This window comes from Aythya marila (assembly GCF_965140915.1).
Source record: "Aythya marila genome assembly, chromosome: 17".
NCBI classification, from domain to species: Eukaryota; Metazoa; Chordata; class Aves; order Anseriformes; family Anatidae; genus Aythya; species Aythya marila.
Window position 1 is genome coordinate 7,636,915 of NC_139058.1, and position 16,962 is coordinate 7,653,876.

Here is a 16,962-nt window from a genome sequence, read left to right on the forward strand (position 1 = left end):
CCAAGAAAAAGTAATACCTTTTTGTCCTTATCATATTAGCAACACAGAAAGAAATGGAAATCAATGTAATTGCTCCAAGATTATGCTTCCTCTCCCAGGGAAGCAAAAGTATTAGAGACACCATCCGTTTGGTTCACTGTAGACTCAGGTACCAACTGACTATAAAGTCTTAATAGGTTTAACAAGGAGAGAAACAAGAAATTGCCAACAAAGCTGTGGAAACGGATTCCTGACAAATATTATCTTTGGAGAAGAACAGTTTAGATGACTTATTTCTTTCCGCTACAAGCTATAAGCACTTCAGGTAGACTTGACCACTAAAATCCTTTTGCAATTTAGTTTAAAATCTAGATATCAGTGCTTTTATTATTCCAGTGTCCTGTACAGTATCCTGTTCTGAAACAAAACATTAGGTAATTAATTAAAATACTGATAAGTTGACTTTTAAGTGCTTCTACTTAGACAATTAGAATTTCATAGTCTTAAGATTACAGGTACAGGAGTTAGATTGTAACTAAAGGCGCAAACAGAATTTGCAAACTTAAGGTTTAACAGTATTATTGTATACAAAAGCAATCCCTTTACCCTTTATTCAACAATTTCCACTTTATTCAATGTGATTCTATGTCTTCTCTTCCATTTTTACTTTTTTTTTTTTTTTTTTTTTACCAGCTTTTAACCTTCATCTTTCATTTTCACCTCTGCTCACCAGAATTTTTTCTGCCATCTGTTGAATCTGTTGAGATTTAGTCTGAATATCTTCCTTTAGACGGTTTTCTCTTCGTTCCACAGTCTCTAATCTCTTCACTTGATTCTCCAGAGAATGGCGCCGCTCCTGCAGAGCAATTATTAACTGTTATTTAGGCTAACCAACTTTGCATTACCACAGAGCAATGAGCGGTCTTTTATATTTGAAAACCTCATCATGGCTCAAATCCCTCATCCTAACCACAAGTCCTTATTGGCTCCTCACTGAAAATGAAATCAACCTCAGTAAGTTTTCCTCAAATTAAATAATTAAAACTTTAATTAATTAAAAATGGATTAATGTCTAACGTCTCTTTCTTGTTAAGAGTTACAGGAATACAAGTTGTTTACAGTCATCCAGATGAGGGTTCCCAGACACATCCCAGGAACTAATTTATACTAGCTAGATATTCTCCATTCACCTCTGCTTCAAGCAATTTCTTCTTCATGCTTTCATTAGAATCCTCCCGATTTTGCAGTTTCTCTAACTCCTTCTCAGCTCTCTCCTTTGCTTGACGGATATTCTGGAGAAGTTCTGTTGCCTCTGAGCTAGCCTTCACAGCCTAGGTCCAATTTAAAGAAAAAAAAATTTAAGAAACACACACATACAAAAATTTGTAACCTCAAGATGGTCAATGTACTGTCCAAAATTGCTACGGAACTTTGACCTAGCAGTCTAAAATTAAGACAGCCTACAAACGTTCAGGAACCCAAATTCTAATTTCTGTTAGCTAATTCTTTTCTGTTTCATAAAAAACAGAAAATCCAGATCTACACATTTGTCTTGCTGTACTGCAATTTCTAGTTTTCACTGTGTATTATGAAGTGTGCCCCTAAATTCAGCTCAAGTTTTTGCAAAGGGCTCACAAAATATTCCTGCTAAAACATTAGGAAAATAACCTTTTGGCCTCCTGATAATTGATAATAGAATTAATTAAAAGAGAAAAAGAGGATAAAACAAGTCCACGTTGAAATATTAAAAATAAAATTTCTAAATAGTTTTGACTGTCTGTTCATATCTCAGACCTTTGGAAATGGTCCACTAACCCTTGGAAATGCCCTTTCTGAGCAGCTGTCAAGGTGAGGATAAAGCTCTCTCGGTGGATTGTTATGACAACCTTTTTCTTTTCTGATAAAAGATCCCCCAAAAAAGCATAAGATCTAGAACAAACAGGTTCTCACATTGTTCTCAGTGACTGACTGACCACAATTGCAAACATTATATTTAATGTACTTCCTTCAGCTTGTATCATTGATGTATTTTAATTCTGTTGTGAAGCCTTATAATTCAACCATTTTACCATAAATAACTTAACTGGAAAATGATTTTGCAATTAAAAGAGACTTTGCTGGGACACTAAATCAAATCCAACTTTTTTTTTTTTTTTACACTAGTGAGATAAAAAGATTTGTCTTCAGAAGCATGGGGCCAGTGCATTGCATACAACACACCCAAACTGGCCTTTCTAATTAGAATTTCTCTACACTACTCCAGTTCTGACTCAGCTTCATTTGTAAAAATAAACACTGTTGACATGTCTCAAGAACCAAAAGCATATCGAGAACACCAATGATTTCAGATACCAGCTCCCACCCCCTTTTCCTTATCATCCCCCATGCTATGACTAATTCTATTTTTGAGGATAAAACAAAGTGCATCCCTCCTCTGCATTAAGGTTTCACTGGAAAATCTCGTGGAAAATTCACTGTCACCACCCAGACATTACCTTTGTCAGCTTTTCCTGCAGCTCCTGGATTTTGGCCTGCTGCTCTGTGTTGATCTACAGTTAAATAGAAAGAAGTGGGGTGAGGGGGAGGGAACGAGGACGGGAAAGGCAAGTGGTAAAACCAAACAGAGAAAATTCTCTCGACTTATGATACCTTATTTATTTTAGTTCACTTTTTAAAAATCTTTGTTTCTCCCTATAAATTCCAATGCCCAAAACATCCCTTCGCAAATCCGCTCCCATTTTATTAACCTCTAGTTGTTTTCATATTTTTGTCACCAACTAGATTGTTCAATGTGACAGGCTATACTCAGCGTTATTTTTATTTTTGATTTTCTATTTTTTTTTTTTTCTATTTCTATTTATTTTCTATTCATGAACAAAACTCTTATGTATCACAACGACAAATTCAGATTAAACATAATGGCCTGTCTTTGCCTTACTTGAGAGCACAACCCATCAAGCACAGGACACCAGAAAGGAGCTTTATATCAAATCAGTAATAATAATGAGCCACACCAAGAACAAAAACTCCAGAAAAAAAGGGGCTGTGGGTGTGTGTGCAGGGATAGCGGGGGGAGGATGTGAGGCTGTGAATGCCACTGGCTAATCAAAGACATTCTTCGTTTCTGTGCATAGTACAAAAGACCCAGGAAGCAAACTCCAGGACATTAAAGTAGCATACCTTCTCTAATTTGCAATACAACTCTCCTGCTTCATTTTTTCCTTGATCTTTAACCTGTAACTTAAATATAAAATATATAAAAGTCTCAGGAAAAGTTTTAGTGCACTGGTTTTCTATCCAGGCATCACCTCATGCAAATTAAACACAAGCAGTTACACAAAGCATTAATTATGCTGTTTCAAGAGTAGAACCGAAAGACTTTCTGTATTAGTTGTGCAATGCCACACTAATCTTTAGAGAACTCGCATACAACTTGTGTGTGTAAAATAACACTAGAAAAGCAAGCAAGCATCAACCCCCCTCTCCCATGAAGCCTTAAACTACCTTTTGCAATTTGTTGTGACATTCAGTAGCTTTACGTTTAAATTCTTCAGCTGCCATTCGGGACTCTCTTAACTCCGACTCATAAAGATCACTACGCCTGCGAGCTGAAATCAGATCCTCTTCTAATTGATTCATCATCAGCCTCATTTCTTCTACTTGAGCTTGATATTCCTGTGGTTGTGGCAGAAGGGTAGGAAAAGGCATTGCATTTTATAGGCAACAGAAAATATATGGAACTGCACATCACAGAATGTACTATTTGCCTGATTGCAAACAAGAAGTCCATATAAAAACATGTAGAAGAAAAAGAAAAGTGTTAAATAAAACAATGAGAGCTAAATAAAAATAGTCATCGTGTTCTGGTTTGAGTCTTTCCATTTTCAAGCTAATACATCATAGAAGTTAAAAACACTGCCTTTTTGTGAGTGGCTTCACTATAGAAACACATACATATATCTTCATAAAAGTGATTAAAATTATTTATATTTCTGATCTGTGAAACAGAAACGTGCCCTTGAGTTGATGTCTCTACTAAAGGCACAGATACTCCCTCAAGATATATTTTCCTCAGGCTAATAACATGATAATTACCACAGATCTGCAGTGTTCGGATAAAAGAAAACAGGAGAAGCAGAGGAGTAGCAAGTATACTGTAGCTCCTAGCCATAAGTTATTTTCTCTTGACAGAGTTAAAGAGGAATGCATTGTTCTGTATGGGAAACAACCTAACTCAAATACTAAGAATTGTCTAAAAGATAATAAGTAAATAAATAAACACACATTTCCCATAGAAGGCATTTGTCTATATAGACAAAAATAATGATTTGCCATGCAGCACACTGCAAGAAAGGGCATTTGGATGGGGAAGGTGTGAGAAGAACGTTTGAACTGATCATCTCAGTTGCGACTGGGTACTCAAACTGACATGAGCTCATAAGATTTCTTCTTATGTCTTCATTGGAAACACAAGTCCAGTAAGTATACATTTTTATAAAACGACTGTATGCAAAAAGTATTTTTACAAAGCTAAGAACAAGTAGAAAATAAGCATATCAGGAGTTGGGGAAAAAAAAAAGATTTTGAAGAACTGACAGTGGGGGAGTCCATCTTTCTTTCTATTTTAATATCTTACAATATTCCTGACTACCCCCATATTCAAAAGACTAATTGTCTCGTGACAAACTCAAGTTTGTCATCACTCCTTCCAGACAGCCAGCTGCCTTCAGATAGACGACTGATTGCTTGAACACTGACCCTAATGTCAGCCTGTGATTCTCTAGCAACACAAGGACCTTACACTGCTGTTTAAAGAAGTTAGGCCTTTAACAGACAGCTTTACTGACCATTAAAGGGAGCGTGGCAGAAGGGAGTCTTAGGGTTCTAATCCCCAAACTGGCTCTGATTCACAAGGCAAACAGGAATTCTCTCTTTCCAGGCAGTCTCCCTATGGATGATCTTATTTTCTTGCTGGAAGCAATTAGAGCCTTTTTATATTAAATGAGCTCAAATACATTAGCTCAAAATTTGCTTCACACAATTACATTTGTGAATGAAAGAAGCAGAATAGCTTGAAGGAATACATGGTCTGCTCAGAAATCATTATTTGTGAAGACTCTTCCTAAAATACTCAACTTTTATATCATCAAACACTTGACCAAAGAATTACAAGTATGACTACAGTTGCCAATGTGAAAATTAGTGTTTGGGAAGTCAGGAAAACGGAAAGAGGAAAGCAGAGATAGTAAGTAATATTTCAGTTTTTCTTGCTTCTTGATGTTTTCAAGACCATCTGTGAATAAATCTCATGGCCAGCTCAGAAAAACAGGCTACTTCACTCATTGAAGACAAAACGATACCTCTTGAATATGCATTTGTCTCAGTTTTAAAACCACAATAATGTATTTAAGCACTTACTAATGGACAGGCAAGGCTTAGGGCAACTACCTGAACCAAAACGAGTCACAGTAGCTACATATGAATGAGCAGACCATATGAATAGACCTTTCTAAAACTATAAAGGTTCTGACACGTTGTAAGTCGATCCATTTGTTCAGGTCTTCACCATGTAATGACCAGTTAACGCTGAGTTAAAAATAAATAAATAAATAAATAGCCACAACACTCTTCAAGTATTCCAGTGAAGTTGAACCTACTGTCCTGCCCTGAAAATACCAAATGCTTAATTACTGCTTTTGAAGGTTCTGATATGCTCTGAGTTTTACTGGTTCTCAAGAGCTTGGGGTTTTCAACAGCAAAACTCTAAGGGACTCATCTATTTCACCTCCTATTTCCCCCAACATAAAAATAACGATCCATGTCTTTACTGGCCAAGATCCACCTCCCGTTATGAGTCAGCAAAAACATTTCTGCATATCTTGTTGTGGTGTTATTGCACACAGGTTTCAGATAGCTCACAAGATCCCCCAGATATGAAAGTCTACAACATATTACAGATCCATTTGTTGACCTAAGCAGCATTTTTATGTCATTATGAATCTTCACGAGATAAGTTAAAAGATTCTGGGACAAAATATTTGATTAAAAAGTACTTGCATTAGACTCATTTAACAAAGAAAAAAATATACTGCTCAACAAGCTATTGATATTTATGATTACCAAAAACCTTCAACATTTCAACATTTAAAGCAATTTTGCTAATGAAGCACCAGAACACAGAGTGATGAATTTAGATCCCTTGTATTACATAAAACAACCATCCAGAAGAATGCTGTAGAAGTCTTTGGAGGCCTGCTCCATCCAGCGGGTTGTTTTTGCATTTCATTACTTTTTACATAAGTGTTGCTCCTATCTGGAGAATTATTACCAAGGTTTCTGGGCTTCCTTGTCTCAAACCCTATGAAATTATTCTGTTAACATTTGTAAAGCGCTTTGAAGATGAAACCCAGCAGATAATTGCAAGAATTGTTTGAACTCCATAGCAAATTTCAATTTCGTTTTCTTAATATAATGTGTTAATTCACAAAACTGAATGGGTTCTGTCTTGTAGATTATTTTTAATCCTAAAAGTGTCCACGTCTGTCACCATATTTTCATTTAATTTTGACATTTTCTTCTTTATGAACAACACTACGGATTAATGAATTTTCACCCTTCTTCTGGTGGGATAAAATTATGAACACCTTTGCAAATGAATAGAGTTATGAAAGGCACAGTTAGACACCACAGATGCTATTTTGAAAGACTACTAATTAAGCATTTTAAATGGCCGGATAAGGAAAAAAATTCAAAGCTAGTTCAGTGCTTTCCAAGGTTACGATTTATGAAATCTATTGTTTTGAAATCTATACAGCTTGACCATTTAAAGCTGACAGTTCATTTCTAATGCAGCATACTAGTAAAGCATTTCAGCTTTCTCCTGAACTGCCTTTACAAAGTACCTTCAGGTTCAGGAAGAGAAAAACTGGAGGTTTAGAGTTTGTGCTTTCTTAAGTAGCTTCCCATTTTGTTTAAAACACATAGACTGGGAATCATTACAGTCCACCAACATTCAATGCAATCCTGACAACAGAGCTAGAATGTGCCAAGAGTGCATATTTGTAGATAGCCACTCTGCTCCCCAAAGAAGCAGGTATACCTGTTCTTTGATCTCTTGCAGTTTTCGGCTCTGCTCTCTGATATCATGAAGTAGCTGTAGTGCCTTATCATCTTCCTGAGACACCTCCATCCGTGCCTGTTCCAGGCTTCGCTTTAAGCTCTGCAGAAAGTGAAATGTTCAAAATACAGTATTTTTTTTCAGATGGCTGTATAATAAAGACTTTTAACTATGAAAATTCCTCTTTGACCATAGAGAAGCGTTAAAAAAAGGCAGCAATGATGGAACCATAAAAAAATCGTGGCCAGCGTGTCTTTTATCTGGATAGAAGCAGCCCGTTTTATAAACAGCGTTTACTACACTGAAATCTTAGTTCAAATCTCTACTTCCTCACATCAGTTTAGAGACAGAAACCAAACAGAGATCATAAAAGGCATCTATTATTGACAGCATTTATCCATCTTTTATCCAGAACTATTAATTCACAACCTAGATACAATTCATCTTCATGTTACTAACAACCTTGTCCATTTTTCTTGTTACTGTTAAGTGAGTTAAATCCTTTAAATCATCGTTAAACTTTCACAAAGGACAGAATTGCTTCAATATCTCACCACATACTTTACCTGCAAATTTCAACAGACCAGTAGTCCTCCTAACAACTGTGGATTAATCTTCACCAGAAAGACATAAACTTAGTTTTATTTATTTACTTATTTGGCATAGGAAAGTCACTCAACCCAGTTTTAAGACATGCTTCCCAACAAACAAGCCCATCAGAAATGCTTCTCAATTCTCTGAAACAGTGCATTATCTGGATTTTTGTTCTTGCTAGGATTGAGGAAACAGACTAATAAATCCAACTTAAAATACAAAGACTATTAAATGGAATGAAAATACCCTCCCTGGAATCATGCCAGGACAACTGGGCAGACATTCCCACTCCTATGAAAAGTGCCAAATGATATTTGAAGACATGGTTTTAAAGCCTCATTTTTATATTGTATCTGAAAAATAGCAGCTGTCCTAGCATCATCCCTGACGTTATGCTGAGGAACTCGATCTGTCTGTACTCAGAATACCACGGCTTGAGGCAACACCTTCATTTCCTAATCATCTTATTTGCCCTTGAAGACGTCTGTCTAGGTAGTGATTAGGCCCCATCCTCTTCTGGCTAAGAAACCTGTAAGAAGCCAAACCCAAGTATGCTCTAGCACAGCTAGACAAAAAAAAAACACAGATATTTTCAGCAAGACCAGAACATTAGTTATTCCTGTACATTTTAAGCAAATAAGCATGAAACAGTTTGAATAAAATTATCAAACAAGCCTCTGCAAACAATTTAGCGCTCCATTTTCAACAGAGAGCCTCTTGCTTATCTTCTCTCCATCATGCACCCTGCTGAAACCATGATGGAAGAGAAAGACAAAGACCACCAGATTTCAGGCCTTCAGAGGGGAAAGGACTGATATAAGGGCTCACACTGCATTCTGTGATATATGTGGCCAGGTCCTGCTCCAGGAGGGATCGCTGGGTCTCAGAGGCTTTCAGTTCCACCTCCTTTTGGCTAAGTACAGCCTCCACCTCTGACACTCTCCGGTGCAACCGCGTCATTTCCTGCTCCATCTGCAATAAATATCAAGAGGTTATAAAGGGGTCTCCAAAAGCTTTGTTAACTGCTACTTTCAGGGCTCTGTTTGTCAGGAATTTGTCTCCAAGAGACCTCTAAGCTATATTTCTCCAAAAGCTGTTTAAATTCCAATACCATTGTCTCTGCTCCAGGAATGCACAGTTCTTCTTAAGGACAAGTAGTAAGTCTAAGTCACCCCATTCATTCAAGCTGCTTGTTCATATTCAGTCATTCTTCGAACCCCAGTTAGCAAAGAAGCCACAATCATTTTTCACCTGACTTGCAGAGATGGGTCACTTTAACCTTATCCCAAATCCATGCTGGACCAGGAGATGGTTTCCCCCCATCTCCTTGTCAGGAGCAAACGGTCAAATCCAGAACAGAGCAAGGAGAAAAGTAATTGAACTCTCATAAAAGTCTCAAACAAGCAGTGAGTTTCAAAAGACTCCACCAGGTTCCCTTTATTGGAGCACAGCAACTGTTACAAGATGTTCACCGTAACCAGTGACGTGACAGCAGTTATATAAGCAGAAGCTGATGAGTTAGGAAGAGAGAACCTCAGAACAGTGCTGCTGTAATTGTGCATATGATGAAGAGGAGGCACGGCCTGCAGGAAGCAGCAGTCGTCTGTGTCACGCTGAGAAATGGACTGTTTAAAATCCAGAGCCTCTTCTTGTTAAGATAAAAGGATCTAGAGCAACAGCATGGCCTAAATTCATCTCCCTTCGTATTGGACAGGAAGCCACCTCACTGAAGGAAAAGCACTTTGCCCACCACGAATCTGGATGATCAGCAGCATCTGACAGATCCCTGGACATACAGTGGTTGCAGATTCCTTGAGCAATGGAGACGGTCAACTGCATAAATAAATACCTTGTGACACTTGTCCTGTGCGTCTTGGAGTTCTTTGCTCTTGAGAAGAAGTTTCTTTTCCATGGAGCTGACCTTGACTGGAGAGTCCACACTTGAAAAAACAGATCTAAAAGAGCAAAGCCAAACAGCATGTGAATATAGGCAAAAGGTGAAGAAATCTGCATCTATGCAGCCTTGGTAAAGTCATCGGACACTTACACAACAGTTAGAAGAATGGTGCAGCAACCACATGCTAACAGCTGTCATTTCAGATCAAATATACCATAAAACCTGATGATACTATATCATTATTAAATAATCCATGCATACTTTAGTTAAATATTAATATTTTCCATCAGTGACTTATGTTAGAGCACTAAACAATAAATCAGAGCCACATTTTTGCATAACTCTTGTACAGATTCGTAAGTGTAACAGAAAAAGCTTTATGGTCAATTTAACCATTTTGGAAGGATAACGTTTTCAGAGTAGTGCTAATTTTTTGTACATCATTGTTAAACAGAATTTTAAAACTATAATTAAAATATGAGAGCCCTAGAAATTTTGTGTCACAATCTGCACCATAAGGAGAATTTCATATCCTTAATTACCTTCCACAACTCAAAATAGAAGTAAAACTTTCCCAACCTAATTCATATTATCCCTATGAACTCAGTCAATATCAATGATTAGTCACACTGCAGAACTTCAGAGTTCCACGTAAGTCTTGTTTGTTTGTTTGTTTGTTTTTTCTTTTTTCCCATGAGACACAACTTGCTCAAAACAAGTTGACTCCAGAAAACAGGGAAAAATATTTACACTTTCTTAAGCTTCCTATCTACATTTAGGAAGATGACCCTTTCTGTTAGTCTAAATTCATTCTAGAAAAGGAAAGGAAGCCCCTCAATGTTGTGGAACATATTTAATGATTTGCAGTCTTAAATATGTACATTTTAGCAAAAAAAAAAAAGAAAAAGAAAGTACACACATCAAAACATAACTTCAAAAATCATATTTTGCCTCGCATAAAGTGATTCAAACTAGATACTGAAGCAGTTAATGATGGAACCAGCGTTAACTAATGTGTAAAAACACAGAAGTACAATGAAGGTGCTAATAAAAGATCATACAGTCTGCCCACACATTGCTTTCTGCTTCTCCTGGCCATAGTTTGGTATGCAGCCAGTTATCCCCACGGAGAAAAATGAGCTTTGAGCAGCTCTCTGCATATAGCCACACACCCACACACAGCAGCAGTCTCTTCTTAACACCAAGGAAAGTTTGATTCCATCACCACCATTTTCTGAGAAAAAATCCGTTCCTAAATCCAAATATATATGCAGCATAGTCACAAAAAAATTGATTTTTATGAAAATGGCAAACCAACATGTATGTATCAAAAATAGATCTTCACTACCACCATCTTAAGTTGTCAATAGGAAACACAGCTTTGATATTAGCAAACAAATACATCAAAATGCACCAACGGTGCCTTGAAAGTTCTAATCTTAATCATTTCTTCAGAAACCTAGTGTGGAAAAACTTAAAAGAAAAAGTCCTGCATGTCAGGACTGATACGGTCAGGACTTAGTAAAAAACAAAAGTTAGAAGTGAAAGCTTTAGTAAAGCATTCCTTTAGACCTGGTGCAATCAGTCCGATCTGTCAGATTATCATATTTAAAAATCAATTTATAAAGCGTGTCTATACTCCTACAGAGAAAAGGCAACCATCTGAGAAAGTTGCATATTAAATCCCTTAACAGCTGGGTGTACAAACAAGGCTAAAAATGAATAGTTGATAAAAGCAGTCTAAAAATACAAATTAAAGCTCACATTAACTAAAAAAGACACTAAGGAATCTGCTTTAAAATGTAAATCAAATATATGTAAATAGCTGCAAATGTATATTGAGACAAGTCTGGAAATCTTTTGATAACTAAAAGTTAGCTTTACAGGCCTGAACTGTACTGGCTAAAGCAAACTTTGTTTTCAAAGAATCATAGTTTCAACACCAGGCACCACCTTTTTATTTTTTTTCAAATCTGAGAGATTACCTAAGAAAACTCTAGTCAGTATTCACAAAACTGATTTTATTTGTTGTTTCTATTTTACCTTCCCAAAGGGGCCCATTTTATTTGTTATTTTCCCTTATTTATTTTATTTGTTATTAAAGCAATCAAAACATAATAGTGCAGGCACCATTTTGCATTTCAAAAATATCTCCTAACCAGCCAGCATAAAGCCCCAATGTGCACTGCAGCCCAGGAAGTACCGGGACAGATTCAGACAAGAAGACCCAGAGCTCGCTCAGCAAAGACACGATGCTCAGTCGCAAGGGATGGCTTTGGGACAGGATGGCACGCAGCAGAATCGCGCTGACCGAAGTTTGAATTTCATGAGGTGACTCTAGAGGGAGCTGCTCCTCAGGGCTGGTGTCAGGAAGGAAGGAGAAGGATACAGACTAGGACTACAGTCTTTCCTTGTCACTCCTGTCTAAAGAGGGGAAGAAATTCCCTTAAAAATACACATCCTAGTAACACAACCGTTTTCCTGCCATGGAAACTAGTATATCTTACCCCCAAGAGCAGCTGATTTCAGTTAGCATTGGACACGCTGCTTTTCAGAGATAGCCTTCCCCAGTAATACTTTTCTTTGTACAAATTACATTGGAACGACTTCATGAACATCCACATAATCTTCAAAGTATCAGAAAGGGGACAGAGAGAGGAAATCAAGAGAAATGGAAGAGTGATTAAATTAATAAGCCTTGTCATGGTGATATAAGCTCTCAACACAGCATGACAAGGTGGAAAATGCCCACCTTGCTGGGGCACTTACGTTCTTCCTCAGTCAGCAGCAACTTCAAAATTAAACGCAAAGTCCAACATCAAAAGCCATGTTGGAAAGCTATCATCTAGGTTGGTACCGTCTCAGAGTATTTCATTTAATTAACTGCTACATCTGGATCAATTATTTTAGCACAACAGAGCAGTTTCTGCTGTTTCCTCCGAAGTGTGAAAAATAGATTAACAAAAGGTAACCAGCATACATCAACAAGAACATTGCAATAGAAGATGGAAGAAAAAAAAAAAAGTCTATAGTACCAAGTGCTGATAGCACTGGCTGTGCCAATTTACTTTCAAAGGAAGCACTGCCCACACGTCTAAAAAAACAAGTTAACTTACAGCTGATTATCTAGCGATTTCACAGCTAGATCAGCAACAGCCTCAACCATCAGAGCTATCAGAAATGGTGCTAGTTGTGTAAAAGCGCCTCCAGTCTTAACATGGCTGAGGAGAAAAACATCGGTATGGGAAAAGCTATAGGATGATTCTGGGGCATGGAACTCTCTTGAGCCTCTCCTGTACATCTTACCTCTTACCTTCCTTTGTTCTTTTATGCCCCTCTCAAGCAACCAGCTCACCTGTGCTTCTTCCTGCTCACAATGATTGACACCATCTGTCCTAATCCTGGCCCCCACACAGCATGCCTATAATCTCATCCCCCATCCCTCATGCTCTATTCTTTTTAGCATTATACTCATCTGTACCTTCCGCCCCCTCGTAAATGCTTGCTCAGGCCTAAAAAAAACAACCAAAACCAAACAGTGATACCATCAATCTGTGAATAGAGCAAGCTGAAGCAAAGCATATTTTCGGTTTGCTCGTCCTCTGTTTCCTCTCTAATCTATCTTTGGTGAAAGAGTTTACCAGAACCTACAAACTGTTGGATGAAATCAGTGATCTTTCCTTTTGGAGAAATGGCCTCATTTTAACTCTCAGTATCTGGTAACGATGATCATGAATCCACTTCAAATCTTAAATAATTTTTAAAATCTTGAAAAATGCCACTTCTTATGATTCTACAGAAAAGATCTGGGCCATCTACCGTAGCCTTACAGACCACTTACAAGAAATATTAAGATTATATTTATTCTGTGCTGAAAGATAATTTTGAAAAGTAAAAACCCTTATCAGCAACTGAGCTGGGGTACTAGTCCCACTTCTGGCTGTGCCTATTAATATCTCTGAGTTCTGGTATTAACCTAATTTTTGTATCATAAGTAGTCAGGGCCCTTCAGTTCTTTACTCCACATAAGAGACAAGAGAGAAAGGCAAAATTTTACATCATAAACTACTTTTTGTTAGAGTTTTATTATTGTATATTTGGTTAGTCCTATTTTTTATATGCCTTAGGGCTTCTGCTAGTCACCTGCAGGGGACAAGAATAATTTTCTTTCACCACCTGATGCATAACTCTAGCATCTAATGGTTTTTCTCACTTGTTCTAAGCGCTGGAGATCAGCTACAGTTAAGGACAGGAAATGAGGTGGGGCCAGCTTTTAATGGAATTAAACTCTCAGTTGCCTGTTATCTTGTCACAGTCACATGCTTGCAGCCAAACCAGCAGCCAGACAAGTATTTCTCTCCCAGATCAAGAATTCTGAGGCCATGATGGGAGGAGTTAGTTGGATAGATCCCCTGCAGACTGATCCCACTTAGAATCATACTGGAGATTTATTTAACCAACGCTCCACTAGAACAGGAACTTATGGCATAAGCTATGCCCTTGTTTTCATAGAATGGTTTGGGTTAGAAGGGACCTTGAAGATCATGTTACTCCAACCCCGGCCATGGGCAGGGACACCTCCCACCACACCAGGTTGCCCAAAGCCCCATCCAAGGGAGCTTTGGGCACCTCCAGGGATGGGGCATCCACAGCTTCTCTGGGCAGCCTGTGCCAGTGCCTCAGTTTAAAGCCATTCCCCCTTGTCCAATCACTGCACTCCCTGACAAAGAGCCCCTCCCCAGCTTTCCTGTAGCCCCCTTTAGGAACTACAAAGTTTCTGTAAGGTGTTGGAAAATCATGATTTCCCTTGATTGCTTCCTATGACCCATTATTGTTGTGCCTTTTGTTCTTCTGTTTGCTCTCACATTTGTCATAGGGCCACAAATTCTTCCTAGAACTCTTGGTATGGGACAACACACCAAATATTATCATTCGGTAGACCCTTCTAAACTACACGGTGACTATGTCATTTCTGTCAATAGGTCTAAGTGACTTAAGGTGAACCCTTCTAACACTAAGTGGTTAGGAGAAAGAAGATTATAGGAAATGAGAACGTTTTATGCTTCTGTCCAGTTTTTTGAACTGTCCTTTCCCAAAAGGAATTGAAATTCCTACCTCTACTGCAGCTTCTTACTATCCAATGAACAGGGTTTAACCCAAAACTTGGCTTGACAGGTTTTAAATTATGAGCAAGGAAAGTTTCAAGGACCTTGTTAACGACACCCTGCAGTTGCCTGGCCTAACTGTGAGCAGCACTAGAGGCATTAGTTGTCATGCTGCAGACACAGGAAAACAGATCTGCATCACTTAGCAACCATAAGGGATAGACTTTTCAAGGAAAGGTTTTAAAAAGAAAAGATGTGCACAGATAAACTTGATGACTTAGGACTTTGCAGAGAAAGCATCCCAGGATTCACAACAGATAAGCCTGACCTCCATTTACTGCTTTGTTCCCCATCAAGAATGTGATTTTCATGATAGTGTGGACAGAAACAATACTGTAATTTCCTCAGTAAAACACATACCCAAACAATATCTTCTAAGTATGAAGTTATCTTTACCTCCCAGGGTTGCAGCGATACTGAGAATAAACTAGTCACTGCATTATTTAAATACAGACATATGCAAGTCTATGTATATTCTTTGCCACACTTAAATCGCGTTCTTAGAACATCGAAGTATTTACACCTTTTGACATAAAAACAAATTTATCAAGATTGTATTTAAAAAAAAAAAGAAAAAGAAACCACTAAGATCTACTCCTATCAAAGTCATTTTGGAGGAAATTAAGTACATTAATTTTAGCTCAGGAAAGACCAGGCCACACGAAGAAGAAATTTGACTTCAGTCATAATTTCGCCAGAACACATTAATCTCAATATTCTTTTGCTGTAGCCCTTCTATCTATTGCCAAAATCCAAATATAACTCCAATATGCATCTTCGGTACTAGGTCCCCTAAGAAAACGTATCAGTCAATTTGCTACTCCTCTTTTAGTTTTCAGCCTTCAACCTCCAGCACAGTTACACCACTGTTCATGAGACTTTACCTCGGGCTCCTCTCCAGTTGCAGTCCTGGACCCCGTTACATACACGTTTTTACCATACATGTGTGTTCATTGAGCCTCTTCTGACTGATACATGAATGGTCTAGCCTTGATAGATGGATTGCAGAACCCCAGGCAGAAAAGATAACACCATAAGTTATTTCACTCGTAAATCACCGTAGATTTTAACCCTAGGTATCACAGATACAACATTCAATTTTCCTAATTCTGCTGACAATATTAGATCATTTCACCAAAACAATACTTTTTTGGTTGCTACATCCTCTCCCTTCCTTCCTCATTTATCGTAAAAGCAACTCTACTGAAGAGGGACAGCCAAAGACTCCCATTTTATTACTGGCATAACCATCATATAACCTTGATTCACGGTGTGGGCAAGATCAAAGATGTCAACAGTGTCACCAGATTTGGTTGCACACTTCCCCTAGAAGCAACTAGCACAACCAATACGATAGGAAAATGAAAACTCAGTTAAGACAGATCAACAACAAAGTCCCTTATGGGAACTAACTAGCAGCAACGAACGATGGTTAACACGAAAACACAGCACAGCGCCTTAGTGCATCGAGTCACTAACCCAGCTAAAGACATCGCATCCCTGAGAGGCCTCTCGGTACTGAGGGAAGGACTTCTCAACTTAACATACTGCACTAATACTTTTTCAATAGCTCTATCATCAGGAACTAACCACCCGCCACACCAAATGGTTAATACCACACTATTTATATTCTTCTTTTTCCTGACTCTATTCTCTATGAAATCACATTTTCTTTTGATTGAAAACCTTTTCTTCTGCATCTTTACCCCTCTCCACAAATATAAACCCTGCATGCTTCACCCGAATCTACAGTCTCTTAACACACAGTGCAGCTCTATCCAATCTTCATATTTAACTCAACACAGTCAGCTGCTGTGGAGCTCTTGTTCCCTGACCCACCACCGCACATTCCCAGATCAGGGGAGCTCCATTTCTGTGTATCACTGATTCAGCCTTACATATCCCCAGCACTGAGGTGCCCACTTTCTGACCCAATAAAATGCCCTCCCCGCTTTTCCATCTTCGAACTCTTTAGGTATTTTCCTTCTTTCAGAGATCTGCAATACCAGTAATGCAATCACCTACTGCTCCCTGGTTAATAGCAGCAACTAATTCAAAGTATTTGAAAAACAATTTTAACAATAACTGTTCTAGAATCAATCCTTCAATTCCTTTCCCTTTCCCTCACCCCAGAAATAATCACAGAACGGAACGACATGCACAACACACAGCAGCAACAGATAAAGCCAGAATCTGGCACCTTCCCTAAA

General features: G+C 38.1%; 1 protein-coding gene across 1 annotated transcript in view; it reads right to left on the bottom strand.

The window, feature by feature from the left end:
* The window catches only part of CIT (citron rho-interacting serine/threonine kinase), a 73,031-nt gene that overhangs the window by 40,501 nt on the left and 15,568 nt on the right, over positions 1-16,962 (bottom strand). The window contains exons 10-17 of the mRNA XM_082773720.1: positions 9,540-9,645; positions 8,519-8,662; positions 7,079-7,198; positions 3,484-3,654; positions 3,160-3,213; positions 2,475-2,528; positions 1,170-1,310; positions 710-835 (exon numbers count right to left, since the gene is read on the bottom strand). Coding sequence (XP_082629846.1) covers positions 710-835; positions 1,170-1,310; positions 2,475-2,528; positions 3,160-3,213; positions 3,484-3,654; positions 7,079-7,198; positions 8,519-8,662; positions 9,540-9,645 — 916 coding nt within the window. The remainder of the gene's footprint in view (positions 1-709; positions 836-1,169; positions 1,311-2,474; positions 2,529-3,159; positions 3,214-3,483; positions 3,655-7,078; positions 7,199-8,518; positions 8,663-9,539; positions 9,646-16,962) is intronic.